Source organism: Callorhinchus milii, unplaced genomic scaffold, assembly GCF_018977255.1.
Source record: "Callorhinchus milii isolate IMCB2004 unplaced genomic scaffold, IMCB_Cmil_1.0 Scaffold2, whole genome shotgun sequence".
In the NCBI taxonomy this organism is placed as follows: Eukaryota; Metazoa; Chordata; class Chondrichthyes; order Chimaeriformes; family Callorhinchidae; genus Callorhinchus; species Callorhinchus milii.
The window spans coordinates 5893993-5912502 of NW_024704743.1; the positions used below are offsets into that span (position 1 = coordinate 5893993).

Here is an 18510-nt window from a genome sequence, read left to right on the forward strand (position 1 = left end):
TACATTCAGTTTTACATGCAGTTTTAAGATGCGATGAAAATATCTTTACGCAACTAAAGGATAATGTCTATCACTCCATCAATCCCTATTGAACATATTTTCCCTATTATCATGCAGCTTCTCCTCAGCCAAATGGACAAGCCAAGCAAATGGTGAACCAGGTCAGCTCCGTGATCCCTGATACCTGGAAACGCACGGAGGTAAGCAACTTAAAAGAACAATGAATTTGAGAGATGTCTTCCGATCATATGGTTCCTAAAGTTTATAAAGTATATAGTTCCGGACATGACATACGCATTCGACTCTCAGGATGGTGGGAGGCAAACTGGATGGACCTGGTCTGCTTGCATCTAGCAAATTCTTATCTTCTTATGTCAAAACTTTAGAACATAATTAAACAGAAAATGGAACAAGCCCAATATTCAGTGGGACAGATTTTGCGTGACATTGCTTGGCTCTTAATCCAAAAAACTTTTCGAACCATCTTGAGATATTGAAACGTTCTGCTCTCTGCTAACCTGATGAAAATGAGCCTCCATTATAATGTGTCAGTCTGAATAATACTGAACAATAGTGCGCTTCACTCTTGAGTGACTGATGGAGCTGCAGTAAGTTGTTATGTTGCAGGAACAAGAGGAAGTTGCAATGTAATCTTACACAGTCACTTCATTAGCAGCATGCATGTGCTGTGCTCAGTTCCGTTTCTGATTTCTGTACATTTTCTACGTACGACCTGCAATATTTAATATTAACACCCTGATCCAGGTTTGCCAAAAATTCCCATTACTCACAAAAAATCTTTCAAGAACAAAGCAATTTTCACACCTTTCGTTAACACCTTTACATGTTTTCCTTGTTTCCTTCCTGCTCAGTGGCCTCTATTGTCTTTGTGAAGCCACTTTGCGACCTTCAGCCAATGTGAACGGCACTTCATAACAAGTGCAAAATATTATTGTTGCAAACTCACTGGATATTTCAAGAGGGGTGATTGGGGACAGAAATCACACAGGTAAACATGTCCCCTGTTGGAGCTGGGTTTCTAGGAGACTAACCATTCACAATAGCTGTTGAGTTTAATTGTTTTTAATTATTAATTTTCATGTGAATCATAAAAAGGCTCCAATCTGCACTAAACACAGGGAGGGAAGTTATTCAGTGATACTGAAATTACTGTAGCAGTTGATGCCCCATGCATGATGCTGATTATTTCCATAATACTTATATATTATATACTAACAAATAACATAAATGTTTTTAAGGTGTCTTTAGTGCCTTTATTTATTAGATTTTGCTCTGGGTCCCTCTTTTCAGCACCTCTCTTGTTCAGTCACGTTTTATGATTGAATTTCTTTGCATTCATTTTTTTAATCCTGAGCTGTAAAGTTTTCGATTAAAGCCAAATACATCCAGGGACAATACAACACAAAATTACATTTCTATAGCGCCTTTGACGTCGGGAGGATATTCCAAGGCCTGGACAGTCAGGGATTTGGACCCAAGCTGGGGTGGTTGAGATAAGGGAGGGTGGAGGGCAGGGAGTGTACGAGGGTAGTCAAAGGCACAGTCGAAGAGGAGAATCTTGAGACGTGCCTTGAAGGAGGCGAGAGAGGGAGCGAGGTAAAGGGAATATGGGATGGAGTCCCAAAGGGTGAGGGCGGAGAGTCTAAAGGCCCGACCGCTGGACGTGAAGCAGCCTGCTGTGCGGCTCCTAATAATCATAATAATAATAATAGAGGGAGCAGCCAACTTCAGGACTGGCCAATAAATGTAATGAGCAATTAAATCACTTAGTTAGAAACTTAGGAAGCTGCCAGTCCCTATAAGAAGATACTAGTGAATGCTCATTAACCAGATGTACTGTAATCCTGAACCGAAATCTCTAATCAACATAATAATGATGATTATCCTTGCATTTGATAATAATAATAATAATAATCCTTTGACATAGCGCTTTTCACGTCTTCTCGACATCTCAAAGCGCTTCACAAAATAGACTGTAAAGTGAATTGACCGTATATTTATGGGCGAAACGCGGCAGCCAATTGCGCACAGCAGTGTCCCACAAACAGTCGTGGATTGAAAATGAACAATTTATTATTGCTTTGTTTTGGAGGGATTATTATTAGGTGTGTGGAGTAAGGAAACGTGCCCAAGGTTTCGCCCTGTCTGGAATTGAACCCAGGTGTCTCGCTTGCAAGGCGAGTGCTCTAACCACTGAGCTACAGGACTCCTCATATGGAGCTTATGGGACATGTGGATATAGACTTGTTATGTTATACATGTAGCTCAGTGGTTAGAGCACTTGCCTCGCAAGTGAGAAACCTGGGTTTGATTCCTGGCAGGGCAAAATGTTGGACAAGTTTCCTTACTCCACATGCCTCTGTTTACCTAGTAGTAAGTAGTCAATTGGCATATCGCTTTACTGGGGGTAATAATTCCTTCAAAAAAATACTAATAATGAATTAGCCACTTCAATCCACAACTGTTTGTGGGGCACCGCTGTGCGCAATTGGCTGCCGTGTTTCGCCCACAAAATAGAGACATCTATTGAGACATCTCGAAGATGTGATAAGGATTTTATATCAAATGCAAGGATTATTATTATTAAAACATCTGAAAGCGCTTCACAGAATATACTGTAAAGTGAATTAACTGTGTATTTTGTGGGCAAAACAACAAAAACATAGGTTCTCCTTATATGCGAGTGTAAGTAAGTTTGTTCTCACTACTTTTGGAATTGGGGATTTTTTTAAAAATAATTGCCATCATTATGGATAGGGGATCATTTTCAGAAACAGTGCAGCACTCAAATTATGCAGCACGGTGTGGGAGTGCTGGTTGCTGAGCCGTGCACTGAATTTGAAATAAATCTAAGTTTAGCAATACTCTGCCCTCCCAGCAGTCACTCAGTCACATGAAGTGCCTTCGGGGCCGCTAATGAGGCCGGGAGTGTGATGGTTCTGCCGATCCTGAAAGCTCCCTACTGAGGTGATGATTCCCGTTTAAAGGACTCTAGAAGGATTGTGCTGTAGCTACTGTCATCTTGCAACTGACACAAAAGCAGCATTTGCTTAATTCATTAGGCTGTGTTTCTAGCTGCTCCTCTTACAAAATCATAGAATTGGGCGAAGCAGGATTGCAACCCTTTGGGGAGAGAGTGCACATTCCATTCCAGTAATCTATCTCTGGGATTTCCACGTGTAGGTGGGATGCATGGAATTCTCAGTTTGGTTTGGATACTTTTAAGCATGGTGATGAGTTTCCGCACGTGTCAAGACACCCGGCTGAGCAAAACAAGATTGCTTTCAAGAGGGAAGCTGCCAGGCATATGAAGGAGAGGGGTTTGAAAGAGTCTGGGGATCAGGCGGGGCGGTGGGACTGATTTCATCTCCTTATTCTATGAACCAGTGCGGATTTGATGGGCCGAATTACCTCCTTTTGCACTGTCGATTTTTATGTTTCGATGTTGAGCAGCAGCTCGAGGGCTAAAATTACATTATGTGTAAGTGGAATTTGTACCAGGGGCAAAGTTCTGTTTGTAGTGTGGGCCGATGTCCAGACTATGTTGCTCTTTTGCCCTCTTGTTTCCCCTCCTCCCCCCCCCAACCCAGAATTTTCTGCTCCGCCTGGTTCATCCCTAAAACACGAATGAGGGTGCGGAGTAAGCTGCTACCTCCCAGGCCACCCTTAGAGCTTGCCCTGGCCTTTGGCACAAAAACTGAGCAAGCAGGGTGAGGAGGGCGGGCACGAAATTCAGTCCATGTTCTAACATGCTGTAGAAGATGCCCTTTAAATGCCTATTTAAAATACCATCAAAAGAGCCGGTATCCTCTGCAAGTCGCAAACATCTGTGTCACTGACAGCAACGACTTAACAAGCTGCAGGATGTCAAGGCAGGGAATTGCAGGAAGTTGAGACATCTGGTTGAGTGGGCCAGGAAAAACGTTGCCGGTGACTGGAAAATTAACATGTTTCGGTCTTCGCTGCTCGGCTAAATCTGTGTATCGAAGCCTGACAATGTTACAATTTGTGTTTGATTCAAAGGGAAAGAAGACATATGATGATGATGAGCCAGTTCTCCCACCACCTCCTCCTCCTCCACTTGAGTATGAAGAAACCTTGGAATTCAGAGAAGGGGACCTGCCACCTCCCCCTCCATCGTTTGAACTTCCTCCTGTGTCAGCGCCAACCTCCAGAGAGTACAACCCTCCATGCTCACCGACTAGGCCGGTTCCATGTATGCTGTTGGCTCCTACCTCAACCAAACCAAAGGATCCGGGCAAGAAAATACCCCCAATTCCCCCGAAACGCTTGTCCTTTGTGGAGCCGCCTCCTGATTTTTTGCCACCCCCTCCCCCTTGCTTTAATAGCAGTTCTGCCGCAGCGTCCATTCCTCCCCCACCTCCACCTCCTCCTCCGCCTTCCTCCAACCCGTCTCTCTCCAAACAGCCCAACACAGGTCTGAGTAAACCAGCCATTCCGAAAAGGATTGAGAATAAATCTGCCCTGCCTCCCAGAGGCGGGCCCATAGGCCAGCCAGATATAATGTCAGATCTCATGAAAGTCCTGCAGAAAAAAAAGGCTGCACTGGGGGAATAAACTATTGTCTACTTTTACAAATTGCTCTGGGTCAAATACTTGTGTCCGTTTTTAAATTACAGCATTTACAACATTAAACATTTTACAAAAAAAAAGGGTTACAATAACTGCCCCAATGACCTAGTGGGAAAAGGGAATGCACATTGCAGCACTAAGCACTAAGGTCATAGGAATAGGCCATTCAGCCCCTTGAGCCTGTTGTGCCATTCTATCAGATCATAAAACCTCAATTCCAATTGCCCCATATCCCCTCACAGCCTTACCTAATAAAAATCTGTTTGTGCTTGTTTATACAAGTCACAGAAACCAATTGTAAGCTTAACCAAAAGCTCAGTGAGCAAATATACGGCTCGGTGTGCTAAGACCAGGAAGGTCCCAGATTTAATTATATCTGTCACATTGAGAATGGGATTTTATCACTTACTGGATCCCCACTCTATCTCGCTGGGGAGGGTGAAATCTGCTAGGAAATGCACAAACTATGGATTTGGTGTGAGAATGAATGAGGCGCAGCAACTTTGACTGTAAATAAATAGTCGGAACACCCACTAACCACAGGCTCGCACATGAGCCACCTAAGTGACGAACGAGAAAGCTAACAGTGCCTACAGAACTGTGTCCAAGCTCGAGTTGTCCCCTGGAAAGGAAGAGAATAGTGGTCAGGTTCTGTTTGTAGCTATCATTAATGATTTGATTTTTCTGGCTTCTTGACCAGATGGCAGGAAATTCCAGAATTAGTCACGATTTCAGGTTTTAGTTGAGTAATGCCAGCAAAACTATTTGCTAAAGAAACTAACCAATGCCTAGATGTAAATGTACCCTACAGAATAATTATTTCCTATTTCAGGAGTCAGACTGAATCAAACTGATGAGCCGAATAACATTATCCATCTCATGTAAATGGAGCCAGTTTTTCAATGGGTATCATGCCTTTGAGAGAGTGTAATTTGCCTTTCTCTTTAAGTGTTTCCATTCCGAGGTTGATGCAAGACATCCAGATTTGTTTTAAACTATTATAGTTAAGACTGACCAATCTAGATGCTGAAGAACAACTCTACATTTTTGAATTTTCAATTGTAAAAGGCTCTGTTCACACCTCTCACTCGTATTAAAATGACAACTCAACAAAGAAAGTGTTTAATAGTGCTGAGTCTATAAGTTTTCTCTGTATGATAACCCATTTGTTTTGTAGTGGGCTTGGATCACATCTTAAGGAAGCCAAACAGCCAGTAGGTTGGCCTGTGCCAGTCTGGCTCAGCTTGTAGCAATCACACTTCTGAGTCAGAAGATGGTGGAGACAAGTCGCACATTGGGAGTTGAGACTCAAATAGCATAAGCTAACACTCCAGTGCAGTGCTGGGGGCGTCTGCTTGGGGATGTGTCCTTCAGATGAGACGTTAAACTGAGGCCCTGCCTACCTGTAAAGATCCTATGGCACTATATGAAAAGTGAAGGGAGCTTTCCCCAGTGTCACGGCCAACAAAACTCCAAATAAAATTGGTCACCAAGTCCACGGCTGTTTGTGGGACTCTGCTGTGCACAAATTGGCTGCTGCATTCATCCACAAAACACACAGTCGCTACACTTCACAGTGAAAGATTGGGACATCCTCCTGACTGGAAAGACATTACACCAAATGCAAGGATTATAATTAATATTATTATATCCAAGGTTTGTGTGGAGTGGGTGCTCCGTGAACCAAAACCCAAATCAGATACCCTTTGTTGGCACAGAAGTGCTACTCAACCACCCCTTAAGCCTCAAGAGGCATCTTGCCCCATTTTGAAAGGTAATCTCAACAGCTCCAACCAGTGGTCAGAGAAGCATCCCTTACACCGTGGTGCAATCCTGGCATTCTGTGTGGTGAGGGAGTGAATAGATCGGGTTAGGGGAGTCCTATGAAACTCTGTCCTATTTGGTGCCAAGCTAAGTCTAATGTGAGCAGCAGCATGTGAAGACAGTGAGAGGTGCCTTAACACACAGTTCAGTGATTTGGGGGTAAATAAAATATGAGTTTAGGTGAGGAAAACATTGTCCTACAAGAATTTCTACTCTAGGACACATTACAATATCATTTTAAATGAGGAATAAAGGTGCCATGTCTAAATAGGCAGGACTGACTGTACAACATGGCACTTTCTCCAGGGTGAATCTATGCAAAGCCAGGAGATTCATGGAATCATAGAAATTTACTGTGCAGAAGGAGTCTGCACAAAGCAAAGCATTCATTCAATCCCACTGCATTATCCCCATTCCCCTTCAAAGTTGTACTATTCTCCTGCTATCCCACTTAGCTCCTGTTAACTCTGCAAGCCAAAGCCCTAACGAGTAGGTGGTTGTAGCTGAACAAGCAGCGGGAAAGTTCGCTGGACAGTAATATCAATGGTAAGCTATGCAGTTTTAGCTGGTCAGACTCCAGCATAACCCCAACACATGTTCTGCAGTCTCCAAGCCTTGGCTCTCGCCAACCTGCGCTTAATACTTTCTGGAATTAGGTAAGCAGCATGTGTCCTCCAAGGAGAGAGTGTGCATTCCATTCCAGCGATGTATCTCTGGAATGTCTATGTGTAGTGGGATGCATGGAAACCAACCACTACATGGGATGCATGTAGTGGTTGGTTTGGGTACTCTTGGTGATGGGTTTCCGAATGTGTCAGATACCCAGCTGACCAAAAAAGAAGTCTGTGCTCAATTAACATTTAACCCTAGGACAAACAAAATGGTGAGGTTAGAAGGTGAAGGACACTAAAAGAAACACTCGTGGAACGAACATGCATCTTTATGTAATTTACCAAACGTGGAGTGTATGCTGATCATGGGAAAATCTCATTGAAATCACACACACTGTTGGCAAGGGAACTTCATCCCTTAGTTTCTCCGTGTCGAGGCGGACATTAAAGATCCCATGACATAATTCAAAAAGAGAAGGGAAGTTTCCAACAATCCCCCACACGAATTAGACTTCACATTATAGTTGAGAGGACCCAGCTGGTGAAAATGCCTGCTCTGTTTACCAAGAAACACACTCACTACACTTGACAGTACAGTACTTGTGAACAGTGGTGGTCTGGCTCTCCAAAAGGGCTCAGGATTGTGATGCAAAATGGCGGGAGGGGGGAAGGATGCGCTGTTGCCTGGGGGCACTGATTACAGGGGTGCTCGGGAGCCAAACATGGGGCCACTCAGGAAATTTCTCAATTTCTCAGAAAGCAGCCAGTCCACAACTGCACAGATCTGGCAGCATGAAAAGCAAGTTCCTTCATTTCACCAAGCCACAAGTTAATTGCACTTTGTTTTGTAAACCTTCATACAGAATGAAGGCTAGATATAACTTGACTTGAATACAAATAATAATAATAATAATACTATAATAATCCTAGCATTTGATATTGCGCCTTATCAGGTCTTGCAGACGTCTCAAAGCGCTTCACAGAATACACTGTAAAGTGAATTGGTTGGATATTTTGTGGATGAAACGTGGCAGCCAATTGTGCACAGCAGTGTCCCGCAAACAGTCATGGATTGAGTGAATAAAGAATAAATAAGGAAATGAATGGATCAGAGGTATGAAACTTCCCAGTGTTACTTATTGGATGAATAAAACGAAACAACTGAAGACATTTTGACTCATTTTTCTTTTTACATGGGGTACTGTTTCATGGGTACTTGTCAACATCCAGTCTTCCATCCATGTGTCGTTTATTGTTACGTATTTCATTTTTATTATTATATATTATTATTCATGTGTGAGATTCAACAGTGGGTGGTCGCAGCCCATTTGACAGGAGAGCACATCAAACCTGAATCTGACCCTCACTCAACATCCACATAAAACAGCATCATCCAGAAGGGATTTCCTCGTGTAATTAAGTCAGCATAGAACTAGTTGTAACAGTAAAATGTAAAATGTAACAGTAGCAAACGGGTTAAATGTACAAAAAAAAATTAAAAGATAAGATAGAACTCTTTCACCCACCATCAGTCAGATGTCAAGGAGTTCTGTGGCTCAGTGGTTAGAGCACTCGCTTTGCAAGTGAGAGACCTGAGTTCAATTCCAGGCAGAGGGCGAAACCTTGGGCAAGTTTCCTTACTCCACACAGAGCCCTAATAATAATCCCTCCAAAACCAAAAACAATAATAAATTGGTCATTTTCAATCCATATGACTGTTTGTGGGACATTGCTGTGCGCAATTGGCTGCCGCGTTCACCCACAAATATACAGTCAATTCACTTTACAGTGTGTTCTGTGAAGCGCTTTGGGACGTCCTCCCAACGTTAAAAGCGCTATATCAAATGCAAGGATTATTATTATTAAGGAACTTGCTTTCTGGATCTGGATCAGCTCGCCGCAAGTTGAAATGACAGACAGGTGAATAGAACACTCAACTGGTTTGATCAATTCCAAGCAGTCCGAGAAACAGACAAACAGGCTGAAGTGGCACACAGGGTCACACTCCTCTCTCCATAACTGTTGATCTGAGGAATTTTATCAATGCATCAAGCTTTAAAAATACTCCCGGAGAAGGGCAAACAGGAAATGTATTATTTTTAATCTATTTTAAATGAATCTCCGAGATCCAGAAAAGGGAATGTTGTTTGTCGACAATATACACCTCCTCCACTGAGGTACTCACTCACACGTCTATTTACTTTCTGCACAACTCCTCAATCCTACACCTGAACAGCCATCTACACAGCCATCTTCTCTTAAGAAGAGACTCTTGAGGTTAATTGAACAGCCAGACAGCAGCGTGTCCATGAGAATTGCTCTTCACTGTAGTTAAACCTCAGCGTGTCGTTTATATTAATAATAATAATCATTGCAATTTGATATAGCGCCTATCACGTCGTTGAGATGTTTTAAAGCTCTTCACAGAATATATTGTAAATATATTGTTTAGGTCGATCATTCACTGGCTCATTGGATACAATCCTACTGATTGTACACATAAACATACCAGTTAGGAACATTGACAGAATTATGGCTTGTTCCCAAGATTATTCAACTCTAGATATCAAGTTGTCCATCATTTGACAATACCCTTGGAGCAAAGGTATGTGAGGTCTCTTTGGCTCCGTGGAGACATGCCTGATAAAGAGAGAGTGCAACTGAATCTATTTTCTGTGGTGGACTCAGTGTTCCAATACCCGAGCCAGGTCCGATGGCAATTCTCCAGAGCACTGCTCTTGATTGACCAAACCGCCTATAATTAATCATAGAAATTTTAGCACAGGAGGAGGTAACTGAGCTCCTTTGCTGGAGCTCACTCCTCTCATCCCTTAATTTTCCCTGGCGTATCTAGTTCCTCCACGTATTACTCGTTTGCATGCTGTTGCCCTTTTAGCCTTTAATGTGGAGTCCTGTAGGGTTAGAGCACTCACCTCGCAGGCGAGAGGACCCGGGGAAGGAAGGCGCAAGGCGGAGGGATTGAGGAAGAGAGTTCCAAAGTTTCGGGTTAGTGCCTGAAATCTCAACAATGCTTCCCTTTAGACTTGACAGAGAGATTATACCAGGTCACTGCTTTGCCTCCTTGAAGCCTTTGCTAAGCTCCTTATACGCTTCATAGTATGAAAAACACAGAATTACAGAAAGGAGTCTAAGGTCACAAGGTGGCGCTCCATTGCTGGAAATATTGCTGATATATTGTGCTCGGAGTTTGCAACAGAACATCCATTCAGGCCGAGAATCTCATGTTGTAACCATATGGGATCTATTATTTAGTTTAGTTGCTTACCTGTTGTAAACTATAAATCTCCCATTGGTCTCATTATAGAGTTACTAGTGAACTAAAAAAAAAGCTTGAACAGTGCAAAGCAGAAAGCAGAATGATTCTGATTAAATTATTTGTTAATAAAAGGCAGCACTTTGGTCAGCAGAGAGCGCACGCCGTGCCTGAATATTTTTAATTCTATTTTGTTAAGTCCTCTTCAGACAGACTTGGAGAGCTTCCTGTTTGATCATTGCAAATTTAAAGAGCGCAGCAAACTAACACTGAAAGGATTTATAGAGTCAATGGCCCCTTCAAACAGATTGTATGAAATTGAATCAAGCAGATGGAGAGAACTCCAGCTGTATGAAAATGAGTTAATTTGGTCTTTGGCAAAATGCTGCTTGTGGTAAAATATCTTGGTGTTTTGTTGGACATTGCTGATGCTGGAACTTAATAGTACCTCAGGGGCCCCCAATTCTTCCAAGATACGTCCAGCTCTATGTACAGTCAAACATCGTTATAATGAGCCCCCTGGGTCCGATAGAAAAGATCATTATATCAAGGTGTTCACAAGAGTTTGGCCATCAAAGCGGTGCAAACGTCTTGCCCTGTTGTTGGGATCGTTAAAGCCGGGGGTTTGTTATAAGCGAGGTTCACTATAGTGAGGTTCGACTGTAGTTTATTATCGTTCTGTAAGGTCATGCTCTCTCTAACCTGCAATTGTGCAGCTAAGCTGAGAACTGCTTTACGAAGACTTTATGTATTTCAGTTCAATTTGATTACTTATTATCCCTCTTATGCTTTCTGCTTTTCTGTGACCTATGGTTCTGTGGGCACGAGTTAATGATCTGATACCTTGTCCAAATAGTACTCTCCTATTTGGGAGAAGAGTGGGGGGAAAGAGGGATAAGCAGGAACTGAGATGACTCCACGACCACATGCTTGGCAATGGAATGTCGGAATCGAGTCAACCCTCTGGCGGTAGTCTGGTTCCTGAGCCAGGTGAGTCCACAGTGCTGCAGGGTACTGCTGAAGATAAACCAGTTAGCCTTCCTCATTGAGAGGACTTGGAAGGGATGATCAGTCCCTGGGGGCAGTGATTCTTCCCACTCGGCTCCTGTAAACTCTGCAAGACGAAGCCCTGGTGGGTAGAATGGCCCTATCTAGACAGGCAGCAGGAAGCCTGCCAGGCAGGTCTCTCAGAGGCAAATTATGCAGTTTTAGTGGGTAAACTCCAGCAGTATTCCTACTCCAGTCCAGGTCCTTGCGCTTATCCAGATGCATTTTGAGACGTCTCAAAGCGCTTCACAGAATATATTGTAAAGTGAATTGACCGTACATTTTGTGGGCAAAACGTATGGCACAGGTTTAGATATTTAATGTGGGTTTTGCTTCTGGAGTTTTGATTTATTTTCCTTTGAAGTCTGTCAAAGCATGACTTGTACTGGTGTATTCGTGAACTGTCAAGGTCCACTTAACCCATCATTTTTTAAATTAGTTTTAGTGCCGCTCCTCTGCCACTCTATAGCCCTTGTGATTTGTTTTGCTTCCCACCTTCGAAAATTGTAAGATGTTTGCCTGAGAGCGTACAGCTCGGCTGCTGTTGTTTCCCTGCGTGCATTCTAGATTTGCATGGTGAAGTAGCCTGACCTATATCAGCAGCACAGCAGGCAGCTGCAACTGAGTCGTGACAAGAGAGGTATCAGCTCATTTGATGGGGAAGGATCAGCTCATTTGATTTCATCTTTCCAGAATGCCCAACCTACCTTCTCCCACGACAGCATCAAGCTGTCTGTTGAATGAGCTGAGCATCACAGCTTTACCGCACCACGGCTTCAACCACCCTTTTCTTGTAACACAAAATATATTTTCACCCACAAAACGTGCAGTCAGTTCACTTTACAGGACACTGTGTGAAGCGCTTTGAGACGTCTTGAAGACGTGATAAGGTGCTATATCAAATGCAAGGATTATTATTATATATGTTACAGATGTTAATACTTACCATGCTGTAATGAAATACTTCTACTGTCCTGAAATTGGCCTTCACAAGGCCGAACCCTCTTGACCAGCTGTTACCTTAGGAATATCTGAAAGTATTCTTCTAGGTTTACTTTTTTTAATCCCAATTATAATCTTATACACTTCTATAAGGTCCCCTCTGAGACTTCTCTTTTCAATGCTATCTAACAGGGGGGATGGTGCTATCTGGACAAGCATTGACAAGCTTGTCAGACAGTGCTTTCAATGGCAGCCTATAATAATAATCATCCTTGCATTTGATATTGCGCATTATCACGCTTTCGAGATGTCTCAAAGTGCTTCACAGAATACACTGTAAAGTGAATTGACTATGTGGGTTTAGCTGGTTAAACTTCAGCAGTGCTGAACCTCACACTCTGGGGTCCTCAAACCTTTATTTTTGCCAACCTGCACCTAATACTTTCCAGAATAAGGTAAGCAGCATATGTAATACAATAATAATAATCCTTGCATTTGATATAGAGCATTACCATGTCTTTGAGATGTCTCAAAGCACTTAACAGAATACACTGTAAAGTGAATTGACTGTATATTTTGTGGGTGAAACACGGCAGCCAATTGCGCACAGCAGAGTCCCACAAACAGTCATGGATTTAGTGACCAAATTATTATTTTTTTTAAAGGAATTATTACCCCTGGAAAAGTGATCCACCAATCGACTAACAACTGGGTAAAGAGAGGCATGTGGAGTAAGGAAACCTGCCCAACGTTTCGCTCTGTCGGGAATCGAACCCAGGTCCTCTCGCTTGTGAGGTGAGTGCTCTACCCACTGAGGTACAGGACTCCACGGATGGATCCCTCAAGGGAGAGAGTGCACATTCCATTCCAGACAAGGGAATTTCCACATGCAGGTGGCAAACGTAGAACTCTCAGTCTGGTTTGGATATTCTTAAGCAATGTGATAGGTTTGTGCATGTGTCAGCCCGGTGGACCAAGAAAAACTAGCTGTTCCCCATAGGGGTTTTAAAAGCATTTAAAGTGATTATCTAGAGGTTGAGATGGGCTTGTAGCAACTGAGTCCCATTCTGTTGCCTGCATTCCTAGGTAAACTTTAAATATAATTAAATAGATAACTTGGGGGATTTGTGTTGGTGTGAAAAAATTAATATTAGAACAATTTATCTGACACCAGAGACATACCGTCGGAAATTACCCAGTCGTCGGAAATCCCAGGGGACATTTTACAGAAGTTATAAGATCGAGATGCACATTCTACAAGTGAAGTGGCTGCAAGGGTCAGAGGGACAAGACTGTGAGGCACTGTCAGAATTAATGCTTTAGCAGCAGTTTGGGGGGAATGTGCCACAGGACACAAGGGTTTATATCCAATTTATATCCGCCATATATATATGACAGTTATGGAACCGTGTGAAATCCATCAGCTCTGTACAACTGTCAACTCTGAACTACTTAATACCACCTCCAGACTAATAAGCAGTTGGAGAGGTAGACAGGATATGCTGTGAAGTGGTGTGACTGTATTTTGTGCGCAAACTTGGTAACCAATTTGCACACAGCAGAGTCCCAAAATAGCCATGCAATGAATGACCAATTTGGGGGGATTGTTGACCAGATATTTGTCGGGTGGAAAGGTTTAAAAGAGCAAGAAGAGAAGCAGAGGCTGAGAATGAAAAAGGAGCAAAAAGGAGAGAAAAAAAAGCTTTTGTGACAGTCACTTCTGGCGCAATGAGAAAAAACAAAAGGCTAAAGATATTTACTTTCATTGACTACTTAATTAGGTAGTCTGTTAAAAAATGCTGTACTATTCAGTATTCAGATTTGGTAAACAATAATTATTATTATTAACGTTAGCAAGCTCAGAAAGGGAAAAAAATATGAAGGTAGTGTTTAGTATCTAGAATTAGTAGCGGCAGATTTTTATTTAGTCTATATTAGAAGTCAATAAATAAGGTAAATAATGAGGTATAAAGTGATTTTTTGTTTAGAAAGTAGGAAGTTAGTATATTTCAGGAGAAAAACAATGGAATTGAATTACACAGAACTTTACAGCACAGAAACAGATCTTCCTGCCGACTAATCCTTGCCAGTGTTTGGACTCCAGCAAAGCCTCCACCCTTCTTAATCCCCGTTCCTATGCTCCTCTATTTCCCTCTCCCACATGAATCAGTTTCCTCTTAAATACTTTGATGCTTTTGGCTTCTGTCATGGACTTCCTCCCACACTACCTTTTATACCCTCTAGTAGCTATTATATTTTTAAGTACTTGTAGCTCAGTAGCTCAAGTGGAAACTGTGTATTAAAATTTAGCCCACCTTATTGAATTTTTTAATAAATTTTAAAAGCCTCTCTCAGGTCCCATCTCAATCTTCTCATCTCCAGAAAGAAAACCTCCAAACTTTCTTGATAACCATATCTATTTATCATCCAAGTACATGTACACTGCACTGTTTACAACAACAACAACAACAAGATTCCATTTATTGAGCGCCTTTCACGTCGGGAGGACGTCCCAAGGCGCTGTACAGTTGGGTCAGGATCTGAGCAGGGGGGAAATGGTCAGGGTGAGGGGAGGGAAGGGAGGGAGCGAGGAGGGGTAGAGAGTCGAGAGGGGAGCTGAAGGCACGGTCAAAGAGAAAGGTCTTGAGACCGGCCTTGAAGGAGGAAAGGGAGGAAGCGGCGAAGGCACTGGGGGATAGAGTTCCAGAGCCTCGGGGCTGAGAGGCTGAAGGCCCGGCCACCGATAGTAGGGCGGTTGGGGCGGGGGATGTGGAGCAGACCGGAGCCAGAGGAACGGAGGGTACGGGCAGGTAGGTAGGGGTATAGTAGGTCGGAGAGGTAGGAGGGAGCAAGGCCATGAATGGCCTTGTAGGTGAGGATGAGGATCTTGAATTCGATCCTCTGGGGGATGGGGAGCCAGTGGAGGCGAGCGAGGGTGGGAGTGATGTGGTCCCGAAGCCTGGTGCGGGACAGTACACGAGCTGCAGAGTTCTGAATGACCTGCAGCTTGTGGAGGGAGTGCGGGAAGGCCGGCGAGGAGAGAGTTCCCATAGTCCAGCCTTGAGGTGATAAAGGCGTGGACCAGAGTTTCAGCAGCGTGAGGGGTGAGGTAGTGCCGTAGTCTGGCGACATTCCGGAGGTGATGGAAGGTGGTGCCAGTTGTGGCGCGGATATGGGGGGGGAAAGGACAGCTCAGGGTCGAACAGAACCCCGAGGTTCCTGACCGGCTTTGAGAGGTGGAGAGTGCAGCCTTGGAAGCTGATGCTGTCAGCGCCTGAGGTGCGGAGACGCTGGCGCGAGCCAATCAGGAGGGCCTCTGTTTTGCGCACGTTGCGCTCGTTGAGCTGGAGAAAGTTTAAGCGTTGGAAGCATAGAAACATTGTGTTAAATGTTTTCAAAAAGGAACTGGGAGCTTCCAATGATATTTCATTCTGGCCCATTTCACATGTCTACAAAGTCATTGCTTCCAACAGTGTTGCATTGCCTATCTCAGGGAGTTGCTGGCCTTCACATGAGATAAGCTAATTATGTCTGTTTCCTGGACAGGTCAGCAGCAACAGGGGGTCACAGTGAGTTTGGCTAAACAAGGGTTTCACAAACATAATAGCAGAAATTCAATGCACGATATGCGGCACAGCTCAGATTCTCCTCAATAGGAAGTCATTTGAAGAAAAATACTGTTCCATATGGTTGATATTGTTTCACTTATTTTGGTATAATTATAATAATAATAATCCTTGCGTTTGATATAGCGCCTTATCATGTCTTCGAGACATCTCAAAGCGCTTCACAGAATATACTGTAAAGTGAATTGACGGTATGTTTTGTGGGCAAAAGGCGGCAGCCAATTGCGCACAGCAGCATCTCACAAATAGATGTGGATTGAGTGACCAAATTTTTTTTTGAGGGGATTATTAACCCACCAGAAAAGCAATCCGCCAAACGACTAACAACCGGGTTCCTACTTACTGCTCGGTAAACGTAGGCGTGTGGAGTAAGGAAACTTGCCCAAGGTTTTGACTTGCCCAGGAATTGAACCCGGGTTCTCTCACCTGTGAGGCGAGTGCTCTAACCACTTACACTACAGGCGTCCAAATTAATGATTACCCTTTGCTGTTATTTTGGATTATTTTAAATAAAACAATTTAAAAATAATAGTGCTGAGATGTCAGGTGATAGCAAAATCATTAGCTGTATCAGCTCCCATATACCTGGTTAACAATCCCCTAAATAAAATTGATCACTCACTCCAAAGCTCTCGTGGGACATTGCTGTGCGGTGGCATTTGCCTACAAAATACAGTCACACCGCTTTGCAGTATATCCTGTGAACTACTTCTAGACATCTCGACGACGTGTTGAGGCTTAAATCAAATGCAATGATTATGCCAAATGGCTATGATTTGCCTCATAAAGCATTGCATAATTACAAGGGAGAAAAATGCGTTTCCAAAGTACTCTAAAAAGCTTTTTAAAAAATTATTTATTTGCTTGCTGATGGTTTGCACAAAGAATTTCAGCCCTGTGAAATCCACGAAAAAGTACCAACTGAAGACTGCAATGCAGAGCACCCCAGCAATGGTTGAAAAAGGTAGGAATTCAATACACATAAATGCAAGATACTGCATATAGGAAGTAAAAATAGGAGACACACATATTCCCCGGATAGGATGTGCCAAGGGTGAAGCTGAGACACCCAAGAGAGCCAATTGATTCATCGGTAGCTTGGGAGAAGGAGGGAATCAGTGATATTTTTAATGTAATAATAATCATTGCATTTCGTGTAGAGCCCTGCTACATGGCCTAGATGTCTCAAAGCGCTTCACGGGATATACTGAACTGTAAAGTACAGGGACAGTGTATTTTGTGGGTGAACTCTGCAGCCAATTTGTGGACAGCAATGTCCCACAACAGTTTAATGTATCATCTGGAGGACAAAATAAGTGGGGTGTGTTTGAATTGTGCACAAATTGGCTGCAAAGTTCACCCCAAAGGAGCAGAGCACTTACCTGGTGTTAGCAAAAATAGGGTATAATAGGGTAAGATTGATAGATTTCTCTGAGATTGATAGATTCCTTGTAGATAAAAGGATTAAGGGATATGGGGATAAGGCAGATAGGTGGAGTTAGAATAGATTAGCCATGATCTTATTGATTGGTGGGGCAGGCTAAAGGGGCCGAATGGCCTACTCCTGCTCCTAATTTTTATGTTCTTATGTATACCTCTAAAACCATGAGGAGCATTCAGGAATACACTGGTGACATTAAAATGGCAGGTGCCAACCACAAGAGGAATCTCAGACACCCAGAGCAATTAAATATAATGGAATCAGGCCTGGAGGTCCTCACCAAAAAGGAGATACAAGATCTGATAGAAATCAATACTGTTTGGTGCACCATGTCAGTCTGTATTTGTGATGAAAAATGTTGCAGAACAAAAACCTGTATTGATGAAAACTTGACAGAAAACTTGAAAGCTTTTGTCTTTTCCAGAGCTAACAATGAAGCTGTTAACAGGTTGTTGCTTTCATGGCATTTGAAATGAAGGAGCTTTATTTAGTCACGTATGGAAAGATATTCAAAAAATACCCAAAAAGGCTCTCACAGAATTGCTTCACAGTCAAATGTGCTTCCCCATCCGAATGCAAAAGTTGCTGTAAAGAAGAATAGCCATGATGTAACTTTCAAATCCCAAAGGCTGGGCCGCGTGAAATCTTTGGTACTAGCAGCATTCTGAGCAGGAAGAGCAAAACATATTCTAGTAAAAAAACAAATGATCAGCTTCCCGTGATACCACTGCTCACATGGCTCAAGCTGTACGATGCTCTGGTCACCATAACCACCCTAAAGGGAGGTTCCCAGCCCTGCAGACAGGGCAGAGGAGAACAAGGAGAATTGATCCCCAGTGCTACAGCGATGATAAGATAGGGTTCTTCAGCTTTGACCAGAAACGTTTCACGGGAGAGCTTATAGATTTCGATAAATCCAGAACAATACTTTCATGTACCAAGATAAGAATCCAGCTTCAGGGTTATGAAGGGCAATTTTATGTAACAATTCCCAATATCTATCACCATATAGGAGGCCTGTAGCTCAGTGGTTAGAGCATTCTAACAAGCGAGAGACCTGGGTTCGATTTCCGGCAGTGTGAATGCTTGGGCAAGTTTCCTTACTCCACACGCCTGATAATGAACCCTCAA

The 18510-nt window shown here is 43.1% G+C and overlaps 1 protein-coding gene across 3 annotated transcripts in view; it reads left to right on the forward strand.

Annotated features, from left to right (window-relative positions):
• The window catches only part of LOC103183600 (amyloid beta (A4) precursor protein-binding, family B, member 1 interacting protein), an 88868-nt gene extending 83740 nt beyond the window's left edge, over positions 1-5128 (forward strand). For all 3 annotated transcript variants that reach the window (XM_007901173.2, XM_007901172.2, XM_007901174.2), the window contains exons 14-15: positions 118-200; positions 4045-5128. In XM_007901173.2, the coding sequence (XP_007899364.1) occupies positions 118-200; positions 4045-4599 (638 nt within the window). In that variant the 3' untranslated portion in view covers positions 4600-5128. The remainder of the gene's footprint in view (positions 1-117; positions 201-4044) is intronic.
• The last annotated feature ends 13382 nt before the right edge of the window (positions 5129-18510 follow it).